This window comes from Tenrec ecaudatus, chromosome 10 (genome assembly GCF_050624435.1).
Source record: "Tenrec ecaudatus isolate mTenEca1 chromosome 10, mTenEca1.hap1, whole genome shotgun sequence".
Classification (NCBI taxonomy): domain Eukaryota; kingdom Metazoa; phylum Chordata; class Mammalia; order Afrosoricida; family Tenrecidae; genus Tenrec; species Tenrec ecaudatus.
The window spans coordinates 107,530,237-107,544,597 of NC_134539.1; the positions used below are offsets into that span (position 1 = coordinate 107,530,237).

Genomic DNA, 14,361 nt, shown 5'->3' on the forward strand with positions numbered 1-14,361 from the left:
CTGGAGGTACTCTACATTTTTACCCGCTTCACCTAACAAAGTCTGAGCCAAGGAAACGGGAGCTGGGGGCATGTGCCCAAGAAGCCAGGGAAGTGAGGCATTTCTTCACGAGTCTTCTCCCTCGTGGGGTAATGTGATGTAAGCCCTCAGCTTTGTGTCCAGGCCCTCACAGTGGGGGTATGCCTGGGAGTCCTCATATCACTTACTGGGGGACGTTCAGTGTAACCTCGAGGCATTTTGCTCCTGGGACTTTTACCGGCTTACTCTTGGGATCACTTGTTAATTAGAGATGTGTGTTGCTGGGTTCATGTGCACACATGCAAGTGCAGTCTCTGTCCTTTCTAGAACACAGCTCTGGAGGTCACTAATGAAATACGTACTACATCTTATTTCCATCTCCCAACTCTTCCCAAAGGACTTAGTACAACCACCTGCCGAGAGCAGATTTAATCGGTGTTTGTAAAACTAACGAAGGGCACAGATTAAAGTAATGATCAGCTCATTGGCCACTGTCTAGCTTGAGAATGGATCTAATGCATGCGAGACTCAGAGAAGGTGGTAAGGATTTCCCCGTGGGCCAGGCAGAGCGTGTGAGTGAGTGGCTTGTGTTTTTTGCAGGTCAGACATGGCTGCGATGCCACATGTTGGGGCCCGGGGCCTGGTGGGTGCCTGCAGACCCTCCTGCACAGAGCCATCGAGGAAAACAACCAGGCTACCACCTGCTTCCTCATTCGCAGGTCCGAGGAGCCCAAGTATCTCTCTGCAGCTTGTTGTTACGATTATTGTTTTCTCCTTTTGGTCCCCCTGACCCCCAGTCTTGACCTGCCCCTGGCTGCCATGACTTTCATGGAGAAGACAATTGGAGGTCACTGTTCTGTCGCATCAAGTCGGCATAGAGCCAGGCTTGTTGCGGAGGGCAGGGTCTCCGGTGCCTGGATCAAAGACACTAAGACCTCCAAACCAGCCTCCTGCACCGACAGTGGGTGCCCCACCCAATCACATCAGAGCAGTTCACACTGGAAACCAGAGGCCGGGGCGGGTCTCCTTGGGGGTAGCGCCAGGGTGCAAGGAGGCAGAGTGGGTCAGGGGCCTGTAGAGCAGGGCTCCTCAATCTTTGAATGATGCCCAAGCCTGGGGAAGCTGTGAGCAATTCCATGACCAGGTTGGCCCACAGACCAGCTAGGTGTGGGACACAGCCAGGCTCCAGTGCTGGAGGCCCAGGGCCGAGGAGAGCAGCCCCTGGCAGCAGCCCTTGTGTGGGTGGGGCTGTAGGGGGGCTGCTGCTGTGCATTCCGCAGAGGGCAAAGCCAGGTGGAGGCATGGCTTTCAAAACCTGACTGTCCCTCCTTACAGTGGCTGTGACGTGAACAGCCCCCGGAAACCAGGTGCCAACGGAGAAGGAGAAGAAGAAGCGAGAGCTGGTCAGACCCCCCTGCATTTGGCAGCGTCCTGGGGGCTGGAGGAGACCGTACAGTGCCTTCTGGAGTTTGGTGCCAACGTAAATGCCCAGGTAGGCGGAGGCGCTCTTTTCTGGAGAGAAGGCCACCTCAGAAGTCGGACAAGCTTCTTTTACAAGAAGGGAACTCACAGGCTCCCGTGCTGGCCTCTGCTTGCCCACGATCTGGCCTAGACATGACTTTGTCTTGAGCTTAACAAGATCATGCTCCGCCCTCCCTTTCTCAGGCCTTTGTCTCCATTCCCTCTTGGCAAGTCCCATCGCAAGTTTGTGTTCGTCCCTAGCTGAGTGCTGTTAGGGACATCTCCCGGGTTTCAGCTAGCACGAGCCTTGATGCTGGTCAACGTTGTGGCATGTGACTGCACAGCTGAGCCTGACGGCTGACACTCTAACAAACGTGTTTATGCTGTGCCCCCACTGGACACGGTGGGGGGTGGCTGTCAGTCAAGGCGGATGTCGAGCATGGAAATACAGTCCAGTGAACTAGTTGTAGAACATCAGAGATTGGAAGAACTAGCTGGTGCCTGACCACCACTCCCGACTGGTGTTAACAGGACCATCTTAGAAGGTCGCTGGATAGAGTAAGCGAAATATGTAGATGACTCAAAGTCTCAGAATAGATGAGGCTTACCAGCCTGCTCTATGGCCCCTAGTCACCCACTGGGTCTGAAATGGACTCACCCCTGTGACTCCGTGCTCAGCCTATGGTGGGCCACGGGGTGAATTCCCACCAGCGAGCTGTGCATTCCTTAGAGAAGCCGCGTGTGGGGGCAGAAGGGCAGCGCTGGCCCAGGTGCAGGTGGCAGGAAGGGAGACGAGGAGGAGGAGGAGGAGGGAGCAGGATGCACAGAGAGCAGGCAGGACATGTGTTCTTATATTGTGGGGATTGCAGTCAGTAACGTGTTGAGTGGAAAATGGACTTGTGCTTGGAAAACCTTCGCCCAGTTCCCATAAAAAAAAAAAAAGCTAATGTCACACACATATGGCTGTTGATTCCCTTAGCTAATCTGAGGCAACTCTCTTGTCCACCCACCCCCATCTCTCAATTGGACATTGAAATCCGTGTCTGGTTCCACCCAATAGGATGCGGAAGGGAGAACGCCAGTCCACGTGGCCATCAGCAGTCAACACAATGTCATCATTCAACTGCTGATTTCACACCCAGACATCCACTTGAGTGTCCGAGACAGACAAGGGCTGACCCCTTTTGCCTGCGCCATGACGTACAAGAACAATAAGGCAGCCGAGGCCATTCTGAAGCGAGAGCCCGGAGCTGCTGAGCAGGTGAGCGCCCGGCACCCCACTTAGTGTCCATGCCAACCTGTCACCAGCTCAACGGCCTTCCCCTTCCATGGAGGTCACTGTTGGCCCTGGTGGCAGCATCGTGGTGACACGTTGGGCTGCTAATCACAAGGTCAGCATTTGGAAACCACCAGCTGCTCTGAGAAAGACGAGGCTTTCTACTCCCATAAGCAGTTACAGCTGCAGACGCTCTCGGCAGTTCTACCCTGTCTTGTAGGTTCACTGTGAGTTGGCATCCCTGCTGGTCGGCCTTGGGTTTAGTTGGCGCTTTGAGATGTCTGGTTGGTGTTAGTTGGGATTCAGCTGCTCCGCCACCTAATAACGTGACACCCTTGGACTAAGGAAAGAGGTTGCTTGCTAGGCCCAGGAACACAAACTGTGCTGCGTACAGTGAAGTTTAGTCTTTGCTTTTGTTTGGTTGCTTAATTGCCCCAACCATGAAGGTCTTAAAATTTTTTATGTTGAACTTAAGGAGCTTGTGTGTGTGTGGGGGGGGGGTGCTGGGGCCCCCTCCAGAGCATTATAGAGGAGCCCACACTGACAGCTCAGCGTAGTGGGCTCCGTGGGCCTCCTGAGACTCCTCCCGGCCACTGGTTGCTCTGCAGCCTGAGAACGGACAGTAACACTGACCCAAGCTCGGAGCATGAAATCAGTCCTACAGAAAGAAACTTGCTACAGATCCTTGAATCCAACCAGCACTTAGACAAATACCGCCAAGACTTCTGAGTGACACGGAGGGGACTTGAGACCTGAATGCAGGGGAATTGGCACCGTGGGCCCATGAGTGCCTGGTGCAGGTGGGAACCCCACACTCCCTCAGACATGTCAGGTGTGTCTGAGTGGAGAGAAGCCACTGCAGCTTCCTGTCCACCCGCTGAGACGTGGAGGAGACTGCTGTCCTGGGTGTGTGGGCAGGTGGTTTGTGTGTTGATGTCCCTCACACTAGGGACGAGTGGCCCCCCAGTGTGTCTCTGGCCTGATTGGAGCAGCCTTCTGTCAGGTTTCCATCGCAGACGCAGGCTGCCTCCCTCATCTGTGCCTCGGCAGCGAAGGCCACTCGCGGAAGCCAGAAATGCACTGGACTGGACTGGTTGGGGGTCGGCTGTCGTCATAGCACCGGCACTAGGGTGCTGGGTGTGGCCAGAGTAAGGCTGGTCTGCACACACTCGCCAATATCCGAGTGCCCACCTTCCCCTGTGCTTCTTGGCTGTCGGAAATCTAGTTTCTACCGGCCAGCCCAGGCCTGCGCGCTTGCTCCCTCCCCCAACCATGGAGACTGGGACTGGGGGGTCATAATGACCTCCTCCCTAGCCCACAGCTACTCAACTGGCACTCTTACAAGAAAGCCCCAAAACCCACTGCCATCAGGTTAGTTCTGGCTCATAGCAGCCTTTATAGGATCTTGGAGACTTAAATCTTCAGGGGAGCAGACAGCCTCATCTTTCTCCCATGGAGCAGCTACAGGGTTTGAACCACCAACCTTGCAGTTAGCAGCCCAATGCCTAACACACAGTGCCACAAGGGCTCAGGCGGACTCTTCCCAGGGATCCTGCTAATATTCCGATTTCCACTTACGGCCCTAGGTGGATAACAAGGGTCGGAATTTTCTCCACGTGGCAGTCCAGAACTCTGACATTGAAAGTGTCCTGTTCCTGATCAGTGTCCAGGCTAATGTGAATTCCAGAGTCCAGGACTCTTCCAAGCTGACACCACTGCATCTCGCTGTCCAAGCAGGCTCTGAGATTATCGTCCGCAACTTGGTAAGTGCTGCAGGCACCAGCCAGGGGCATCTTCCTTCTCGAACAGACCAAGGGAGGTAGGGGTGCTGCTGACCTTTTTCAAAGGAGGGCGTTTGGATCAGAGAGAATGCTTGTTCCCCACCGTTACCAGCTGCTCGGTTGTGTAACTACCAGTTTGAACCGTTTCCATGTAGCCCAAAGCCGGCTCTTTGCTGTACAGCATACTGTTGCCCTGGCAGAGCTGTCAAGAACAAGGAAGTGCCTTCGGGTGTTGTCGGAAGAAGTGTTTAGTTGGCCTTGCAGTAATGAGTAGCAAGTTGGAAATGTGGCGGAGAGGTGGGGAAGAGACCCATTTGTCGGGGGGTGGAGGTGTTACAGACCCAGGACGGGGTGCACCCTTTTCCTCAGGAGCGGAGAAACCACAGTACATGCCGGGGTCAGAGAGCCTGGGCCTGAGCAGAGACCAGCACTGCCCCTGCCCACAGAGTCTGCCTTTCAGTTCAGGCCCACGGGACACGCACCAGCTTGACCAGGCTTGGTTTTTTATTTACTCGTTTGTTTTTCTGACCGGCCTTTGGTACTTGGGAATTTTATTTATGTGTGTGTGTGTGTATTTATATATATACATACATACATACATTTTAACCTTTTCTGTCTTATGTGTTTGAGCCGAGAGAGCATTTACAGAAGCACAGTGGGTGTGCACTGGGGGCAGGCCTGGCCCCCCAGTGCCAAGGCCGGGGTGAGGCAGTGGCCCGGGGGATAGGTGGAGAGTGAGGCGGTGGGTCTGGGGTAGCAGTGGGCGCAGCCTACACGCTAGTCATCATCACCATGATGACCGGCTTTGCTTCTGCAGCTGTTCCCACCCTCCTTTCTGAGTTCCTCCTCCTAGACTCACGGCTGATGTGCCCAGCTGTGCTCACTCGGACCCCTGCAGAGAGCTTCCAGCGTCTTGCTCTTGGCAGGCACTCTGTGCTGGCTAAGCTCAGCACTGGGGTTTTCAGAAAACTCCAGGAGTTCTCTGGTGAAGGGTGTGCCTGGTCTCGCCATGTACATGCTCAACAGCAACAAATTTAATACCACTCAAAGGGGGGAAGCTAGTGCGTGTGTAGGAGAGTGATCTAAGAACAGTACGCAATACAGCGAGAAGGTAAAAAAACCAAACAAAGAGGAAATATCTCCATCTTACCCCGATTGTCTTCTGAATCTGGTGCATGAGGGGGCTTCCAGAAGCATGTGGAAAATAGAGTGCAAAGATTTTCCCACATGCTTTTGAAGCTGCCACCACCACCGACACACACACCCTGCTTTTGAGCATACCTTGAGGGGGGCGGGGGGTCTCCAAATGGAACCATGTGTACAGTCTTCTGTTGTTTTATCACTGCATTGCTGTCATCTCTGTGTGAACATCTAAATTGTCGTCATCTTCTTGGCTCCTTGTGAGGTCAAGGTTGTCTCTTGCCCAGAGTCCCAGCAACCAGCAGCAGCCCTTCCTGTATGGCGAGGCAGCCCTGCATAGACGCCTGCTTTTCTAGAAGCTCAATGTGTGTGTCTTGAGGGGCTGGCTCTCCGCTTGTTGGCGGTGACTGAGGGTTGGCTCTTGGGAAGCGTTTGGCCAGGGCCTGCTGCACAGGAGCGTGTCCTGGGAGGCCCTTCGGCTGCTGCCCTAAGTGTGGGGTCTGGGCGTAGTGTGAGCGACTGCTCATGTGATCAACTTGGAACAGCTTCTTGCAGGAGCCAAGGTGAATGAGCTAACCAAGCACAGGCAGACCGCCCTCCATCTCGCTGCGCAGCAGAACCTGCCTACCATCTGCTCGGTCCTGCTGGAGAACAAAGTGGACTTCGCCGCCGTGGATGAGAACGGCAACAATGGTAATGCCGTGGTTCTCTCTGGACCGCACCGGTGCCTCCGTCACCCTGCATCCTGGGGGAGGCAGTGGCCCCTCTGGGAGGGAAGTGCTCCGTGCTGGCCAGGCCCTGGGCAGCCCCTAGTCGATAGGTCACCATCGAAGCCCAGCATGGCTCTGTGTGGCATGAGTAAAACTCATCGCGGGGCCATTGTTGGAACAGAAAGCAGAGGCTCATGAGGGGTGTGCAGACGAGGGGACGCTCTGGGAGGGAGGGCGTCAAGGTTCCCTGTGTGCTGCGCCCACCCACTCGGGCTCTCCTCCTCCTCCCCAGCTCTGCACCTCGCTGTCGTGCACGGCCGGCTCAACAACATCCGGGTCCTCCTGACGGAGTGCAACGTGGACGCTGAGGCCTTCAACCTCAGGTGCGTGCAGCTCACTGACCTGCTCGGGGCCCCGAGACCTCAGAGCTGGCGGGCATGCTGCAGAACCGGCCACTGGGACGGGGGTGTTTGGCCTGCCCTCCGGGCCTAGCCATTTCTGTGTGCCTAAGTGCACTCTGGTAGGCTGGCCCGTCTCCTTCAGTGCTCAGCCAACTTCTCAGAGTTTGGAAAGTGCCCTTTCTTTCCCGTGATGCCCATGGCGTCACCGCCCTTCCCCCACTCTCTCGTCAGGGGCCAGTCGCCACTGCACATCTTGGGGCAATACGGCAAGGAGAACGCGGCCGCCATCTTTGACCTCTTCTTGGAGTGCATGCCCGAGTACCCTCTCGACAAGCCAGACTCGGAAGGAAACACAGGTGTGTGGTGAGGTGCCGCTGGGTCCTGTCTCGCGCAAGCTCCCTGCTGGACACACGTCCTTTTTGAGGGCCCGCCTCCCTCGTCCCCCGTCACAGCTCCCTGCTGTGGTGCACACGCAGCCGTGTCGGGTCTGAGGCAGCACCGCTCCTCGGGTGCACCCAGAGCTCCAAAGTCCTGATGCTGCCGGCCACCAACTTGTGGCGTCCCCCGTGTGACCGGGCAGAGCCGAGCAGTTTCCGAGGGCTTTCTTGACCTTGATGGAAACAGATCACTGGGCCTTTCTCCCACCAACCTCCCGGGAGGGTTCCAACTGTCAGCACTTTGGTTAGCAGTCCACTGGCCCCTCCCAGGCTCCGAAGTCACACCTGTGCCCAAAGAAGCCAAGAGGGCTGTCTACTTCCTTTTATTGCCCTGTCTGCCAGCCAGCACCCTGCTCACACTTTTTAATTTCAGAGGCTTCCAGAAGAATGAGTGAGTGTGCAACAGGGCACATTGCTGTGCTTTGAGAAAGCGACACTTCGTGTGTGTGATTGTGTGTGTGTGTGTGTGTGTGTGTGTGTGTGTGTGTGACATGTTTGATGGGTACGCCCCTCGACCACCCAGTAGTCATTGTGCTGGGGTGCTCTCTGAAGACCTGTGTTCATTTTCCGCTGAACACTCACAGCAGCCCCGTAAGGTGGGACAAAGAAAACAGGCCCATCTTCCAAGCTCAGGGCTCTGTGCATGCTTTGCTGCGGCTACAGGTCCCTTCCTTCACTCAGCCTCCTGCCAGCCGAGCCTCCAGACCTGCAGGGAGGTGTTGGCGTAGTCACCAAGAGCTATCCAGAGCCACAGCCTGGGACCGCGTCTTCTGTCACCAGCTCCAGGCAGAGCTCTGCCGCAGATCCTTTCAGCTGGCAGCGACGACGGGCCTGGCCCGAAGCTGCTGGGCTGAGCAGACCAGCCCATGAGCAGCAGCCAGGGGCTATATGCAGAGCTGCCCACTTCACAGACCTGAGGCTTCTAGCTGAGGACTCTGCGAGCCTCCGCGTCTGTGTGCCGGTGCCCCTCCCGTGGTGATGCTCGCCTGTGGGCTTGTCTTGAAATTCAAGGAGAGCGTCGGAAAGCACAGGAGAGCTGCTAGTGGCCATGCTTATCGGCAGAGGGGCCGGCGGGCCCGACGGTAGAGATGGGCGCCCTTCGGGGGAACGTTCTGCAGCTGTGGTCGCACCCACAGCTCTTTAGGGTTGGGGCGTTGTGTGAAAAGAGCGTTGCCCTTTGTGGGGAAACCACTGCTTCCCATCAGAGCTCGACATCTGAGGCCACGACAGACATCCATCTGCGCCTGATGGGCTCCGTCCTCCGCCTCCTAGAGGGCAGGCTGTGGCCGAGGCGGGGCCGTCTGGAGCCACACCTTCAGGGTCAGCCGGGGCTGCAGGCCAGCGGCCAGCTCCTGTTGGCAGGTGCTGCTGAGCCTCGGCCCTGTGCTCTCTGTGGCTGTGCGTGCTGGGGCTCAGTGGCAGTAGCCCTGCCTGGGGTTTGTCTTCCAGCGCTGCTCTTGGCGTACATCAAGGGCAATGCCAACTTATGCCGGGCCATCGTCCGAGCTGGTGCACGCCTCGGAGTCAACAACAACCAGGGGGTCAACATCTTCAACTACCAGGTGGCTACCAAGCAGCTGCTCTTCAGACTGCTGGGTGAGTGGCTGACTTGGTGCTCCAGTGCAGGTAGCTGGCCAGCTGCACTGCTGCTGTGTTTCCAGCCCCGGGGGGACCTGCTGGGAGTGCGCTCGGAGCCGGGGCTTCCCTGGAAGCGTGGAGGACTTGTTCTGTGAGGGTCGGGGAGCTGCAATGGGACAGTCCCTTCTCAGGTGGGGCCACACAGAGACCCGTTGGCCCTCCAGGCGCTCACAACCTGCCAGAAGTCCTCCGCCCCAGGCAGCCCCCTCACACGTTTGCTGGCTCTGCCTGACCAGGCCCTGCTGTACTGCCCTCAGAACTATCTTCTGCATCAGCCTCAGGCTCACTGGGCCGAGGAGAGCGGCACCTGTAGAGGCGGCACACGGAATGTTGCCTCCTCCCTGCCCGTGCCCTCACCACACACAGCAGAGACCCCAGCCCCACCGCTGAAACCCCGTGCTGAAGATGTGCTTTGGGTGTCCCTGTGCGGGTTGGTCCCACCACCTTGCCCCGTACCTGTTGGGGGCTCAGAGGTGGCTGGCTAGTGCTGGTGTGGAGCAGGGATGTCATGTAGTTAGTGGTCAGTGAATTCTCCTTGCCATTACCAATGCTCCTTCCCAGTGCCAGCTCCAGGCCAGGCTTCTGTGATCCTGAAGTCCCTGTGTCCCTGAGCCCGCCTGAGTGTCCCCTCAGCTGCTCACGCTCAGGCCATCCTGCTCACAGGCCCCGACTCTTGCTGGCATCCCCACCACACATGCTGTCTGTGCTCCCAAACCTGGCAATCGTCTTCGTCTCCTTCGGGCCCCCTGCCTACCTCTCATCCCCAACTTATCGATCCTGCTGGCCTATTGTTTTTACGCTGGCCCCTCCTCCTGGCTTCCCTTTCATCTTTTGGCCCCTGCCCATCTCTCCAGCCTGGTGGTCTTTGCTCTCCCCTGCTACCTTCCCCACCGATACCCCACAGTCTACAGGCCAGGTGCCGGCTCTCCATCTTCTCTCGGAGCTGCTGAGCCAGGACCGACCGGCGTGTACACCCGTGTCTGAACGGGTCTGCTTCCGTGCCGCCTGCAAGGCCGGCACACGCACTAACACGCCTTCTCCCGCCTGTGGCACAGACATGCTGTCCAAGGAACCCCCGTGGTGCGACGGCTCCAACTGCTACGAGTGCACCGCCAAGTTTGGAGTCACAACACGCAAACACCACTGGTGAGACCCCCAGAGGGAGTGGCCAGGGGACTTCTGACACTGTGCTTGCCTCCTTCCCACGATAAGCTCCCTGAGCCCGGCGAGAGGTGGCCTTCCCTCTGTGTGCCGCCACGCTGACCCATGGGCGATGTACTGCCAGGGCCGGCTGAGAAGGCGGCAGCGATATGGGGCAGTGCAGGGGTGGGGTGGAGGGTGCTTCCTCGCTGCTGTGGGTCACAGGTTTGGGGCTGTTTGCAGGCTGGTGGTGGCAGCCAATCCACAGTGAGCCATTGCCTGAGTGCCGGGGGCTCAGCTGGGGAAAAGTGGTTCCATCCACGCCAGATCCTCCGTCACGTTCCCGGGGATACTGGTTGACCAGATTTGGAGAGCCCTGGTGTCATTGTGGTTATGCAGTTCGAGACCACCAGCTGCTCTGCAGGAGAAAGATGAGGCTTTCTACTCCCGTAAAGAGTTACAGTCTCGGAAACCCACAGGGGCAGTTCTACCTTGTCCTACAGGGCCACTGTGAGTCAGAATCGACCCAGTGGCAGTGAGTTTGGTTTGGGGGAGAATCTTGTTTGCATGGGATGAAAACAGCCTTTGAATTGTTGTGACGTGGGTGGCAGGGGCAGAGAGAGGTGCAGTGCACCCTTCTGCGCCGAGCAGGCGCCTGCCCTTCCTCCTCCTATACGCCCATCCCTCCTCTCTGCCTCCACAGCCGGCACTGCGGCCGCCTTCTCTGCCACAAGTGCTCCACCAAGGAGATCCCCATCATCAAGTTCGACCTGAACAAGCCCGTGCGCGTCTGCAACATCTGCTTTGACGTGCTGACTCTGGGTGGGGTCTCGTAGTGAGCGGGACAGCTCTGGCCTCTGCCACGTCTCCTCCCCGCAGCTGCTCTGCTCCTCAGCTCGTCTTCCTGGGACTAGGCCAACCACAGACCATGTGGGATCGATCCCACTCAGACAACCCGAGTGACTGTCAGTGTGTCAGATGTCATCGATGTCACTAGCCGGGCCTGACCCTCTAGCCCATGCGGTAACTGAGAGGACTCCGGCCCACTCTGCTAGCCTGGGTGAAGACACGTCTAAGGCCTCTCTCTCTCCAGGGTCTTCTGAGCCCCCCACCCCCTGCGGCGAGGGCCAGCTGCCCTGGGGACAGGCAAGCGGCTGTGGGGCTTCTGCAGTGTTTTCATGCAGACTCTAGGATTCTCTTGCCCTGAATGCTTTGTTTTGTTTGTTTGTTTGCTTGTTTTAAGCTAAGCTGTGTTTTAGTGAGCTATCCCTTTGAAAAGGGTGAAATCTTTCTACACAGGGTTCAAAGATGAGAGCTGAAAATTTGTGGCCTTAACACCCGAAAGCTTTACTGGCGTTCCCTCTCCCGAGGTGAGTCGGCCCTCGGCCCCTCCGCGCGGGGCGCTAGAGGCGTTGCACTTTGGCTGTGCTGCACTTTTTACAAAGCGATGTTCCAGAAAGGCCCCGTGAGACCCACCCTCCGTGCCCTGGCACCCGCGCTTCTAAGGGACAGCTCTGACGGGACCGTGCTCCTGCGAGGTGGACAGGGCAGGCTCCTGCAGCAGGCCTCACCCCGGCCACCCGTCCATGGAGGCAGCACCGCGACAGGACTGCAGCCCGGCCACCGGCCACCTCCCCCACCAGAGATTGCCGCCTGCTGGAGCCTTCCCTCGGGGTGTGAGTGCAGAGGGTCCAGCTCCGGGCATCGTGTTCTGACACACGGCCCCCCTGCTTTGGAAGATTCTGGCACGAGTGCCAACTGGGCTCCTGCGCTGGTCTCAGCCATGGCTAACACGCGGACTGACCCTGAGGTGTTAAACTCCTTTTCTCTGGAAGGCTTGGCCAGTTTTTGTTCTTAAACGCACATTTGAAGAGACAGGTCTGCCCCGGCTCTAAAAACAAAACACCCCCTCCCTCTGCAAGGCTGTGAAGGTGGAGCACGAGTGGTGGGCCCTGACAGCGACACACACACTGACTTTCAGACAACCACTACATTGTTTTGGCATGACGGACATATGGGTGGACGTGTTAAAGGGACTAAGTGGGTTTTTGTTTAGTTCTTTGCAGCAGCCTGCCATTTCTGTTGGCTTTGTTTCCTTGGAGAGCATGGTGTGCCCGCTGTATTGCTGTAGATTCACACGTTCCACTGCCCAAAGTACGCGTGTGAGATGAGCTGGTAAATCAGGCTGCTGCCTTCTAAGCAGAGGAGTTCTGTGATTCATAAGCTGTAAACGCGGTCCGTGTCACTATGAGCTTGTGCACTGTGTCGAAGAGGAAAATCCTAATTAGACGAGTCCCCCTCACCACCTCTAAATCTGTGACTTATTTTATAGAAGTTTTGGGGGGGTTTTCCATACAAGTTTTCGCAGAGAAACTCACCTACTAACCAAACCTATGGCCCGGGCCCCTGCGAGGTCTAAGGTCTGGCCTGGGGCGGCCACGAGGAAGCAGGGAAGGCGACTCTGTTGTAGCTGTGAAGGCGGGCGGCTGGTCGATTTATGTCGGTTGTGTGCATGTTCAGGGGAACATGGTAGTCCATCAGGGCGGAGGCAGCTCAGCCTGCCTGCTCCCCACCACACCCAACTCAGTGAGGGTCTTGCCTGTAACTGCCCGTGAAGCCTTGAGGTTATGTTCAAAATACTCTTGAGCCAAGCCTCTTTTCCCCCCAGCGTGCAGGTTGCAGCTATGTCCTAAGCAGCCCCTTACTGGGGGGACTTGCTCTGCGTCTGTATGGGTTCAGGGTGCATTCCTGTAGATAGATCGAGACAGCATCTTTCCACCTGCCCAACCACTCCACATCCCGAAGGTTACCCAGTGGTGGCTGCCCCTCCACTAGTCACCGCCAGCCAAGGCCACGCTGCTCCCGCTGCTCTCCGTGCTCTTGTCCACAAAACTGCCCAACTGTCCTCCTCCCGTTCTCCTCAGCAGCCTAGTACCGCCGGTAGCAAACACCAGTAGCCATTTCCTTCCGTCAGAAAGGAGCCACCTGGGAATGAGCCGCGCAGGAAGAACCTGCTTTGCTGAGCGCTGGCAGCGGCATCAGCCGGCACTGTCCTGCTCGCCAGGCTCCCTCACCGCCTCCCCCTCACCACCAGGTGTGCAAGTAGACCAGGCGGGCTCTCCTACCTGCATTGGTTTTCAAAGAGGAAGGTACAGGCGTGCTGTGGCCAGACGGAATGGCTTACACCAATTCGCCCTCCCTGTCCTTCCAACACAGGCGTCTCCCCCAGACTGAAGTGCCTACCCTCGGACGTGCTCTCTGAGTTCTTTCTAGTGGCATCTTGCTGAGCAGCACATCAGGACCAGGTTTCAGTGCAATGCCCACCCCCCAACACACGCACACACACCAGTGATGCGTGGCCTTGAGGCGACCTCGGTGGTTGAGTTCACTTGCCATGTCCTCTCTAGCCACAGGATCCCCACCCAGGCCCTTGAGTCCTCTACCTCAGAGCCCCAAGCCCCTCAGCTCCCTTCCCCGACTAGGGCCCTGCATGAGCTCAGTGTACCTGTGGTCTCACCGCTTGCCCAGTCTCATGTCCACACCTGTCATGTTGACCGTTGTTGTGTCAGCCTTGTCTGTAGGCATGGGGTGGAGGGAGAGTGCGGAGAGGGGAGGCGGCAGAGCCTTGACCTCCATCTAGGTGGCTTGTATCTGGAGAAAAGGGAAACTTGGCGCCTGAAAGGCAGACTACCTAACTCGCTGACAGTAATGTTGACACTGGAAGCTTCTCTCGGCTCGCAGGTCAGGGAGTGCCTGAAAGAAGCCTCCTTCTCGAGTCTGTGATTGCTTCCCTCTGGAAGAACAAGTCCGGAAGAACTGGGCCCGAGCCTGGAGCCCCAGGAGAGAAAGGGGAAGCAGTTGGGGAGCTGCTCTCTAAAAGGGACCAGGAAGCTGCACCCTCGCTTCGTGGAAGTAATTTCGTGAAGAGCTGATTGTGTGACAAGATATTAACAAATTACGCTCGTACTAAAACACCCAGACCTTCTCCTGTATGCCTTAAAGACTTTGTTTGGAAGAGCATCGCCGGAATCGTTCCATATTCCTGTGGCATAAACGAATCCTGAACCTGTTACAGCTGACAAGGCGCTTTCTGTCGCCAGGGACGTGCCCTGCAGCTGTCAGCACGACATTCCTGCGTGTGTGCTCTGTGGTACCGATGGGGAGGCAGGGGCTGGGCTCCGGCTGGGGAGGCACCCGGACAGGGCCATCACCGAGGCTCCCAGCCCCCTCTGAGTTGGTGCCCAGAGTGGGGTATTGTCTCTCTGGAGTCCTTGTAATGGAATGTATTTTTCAAATAATTGATATTTGCAATTTCTGTAACAAGTCCTTATAATAAAATGGGGTAAAATTGTGCGTTCA

The 14,361-nt window shown here is 57.1% G+C and overlaps 1 protein-coding gene across 2 annotated transcripts in view; it reads left to right on the top strand.

The window, feature by feature from the left end:
* Positions 1-14,361, top strand: part of ANKFY1 (ankyrin repeat and FYVE domain containing 1) — an 84,954-nt gene extending 70,593 nt beyond the window's left edge. For both annotated transcript variants that reach the window (XM_075561165.1, XM_075561166.1), the window contains exons 16-25: positions 619-737; positions 1,354-1,510; positions 2,540-2,740; positions 4,342-4,518; positions 6,222-6,369; positions 6,679-6,769; positions 7,019-7,143; positions 8,674-8,820; positions 9,918-10,008; positions 10,706-14,361. In XM_075561165.1, the coding sequence (XP_075417280.1) occupies positions 619-737; positions 1,354-1,510; positions 2,540-2,740; positions 4,342-4,518; positions 6,222-6,369; positions 6,679-6,769; positions 7,019-7,143; positions 8,674-8,820; positions 9,918-10,008; positions 10,706-10,838 (1,389 nt within the window). In that variant the 3' untranslated portion in view covers positions 10,839-14,361. The remainder of the gene's footprint in view (positions 1-618; positions 738-1,353; positions 1,511-2,539; positions 2,741-4,341; positions 4,519-6,221; positions 6,370-6,678; positions 6,770-7,018; positions 7,144-8,673; positions 8,821-9,917; positions 10,009-10,705) is intronic.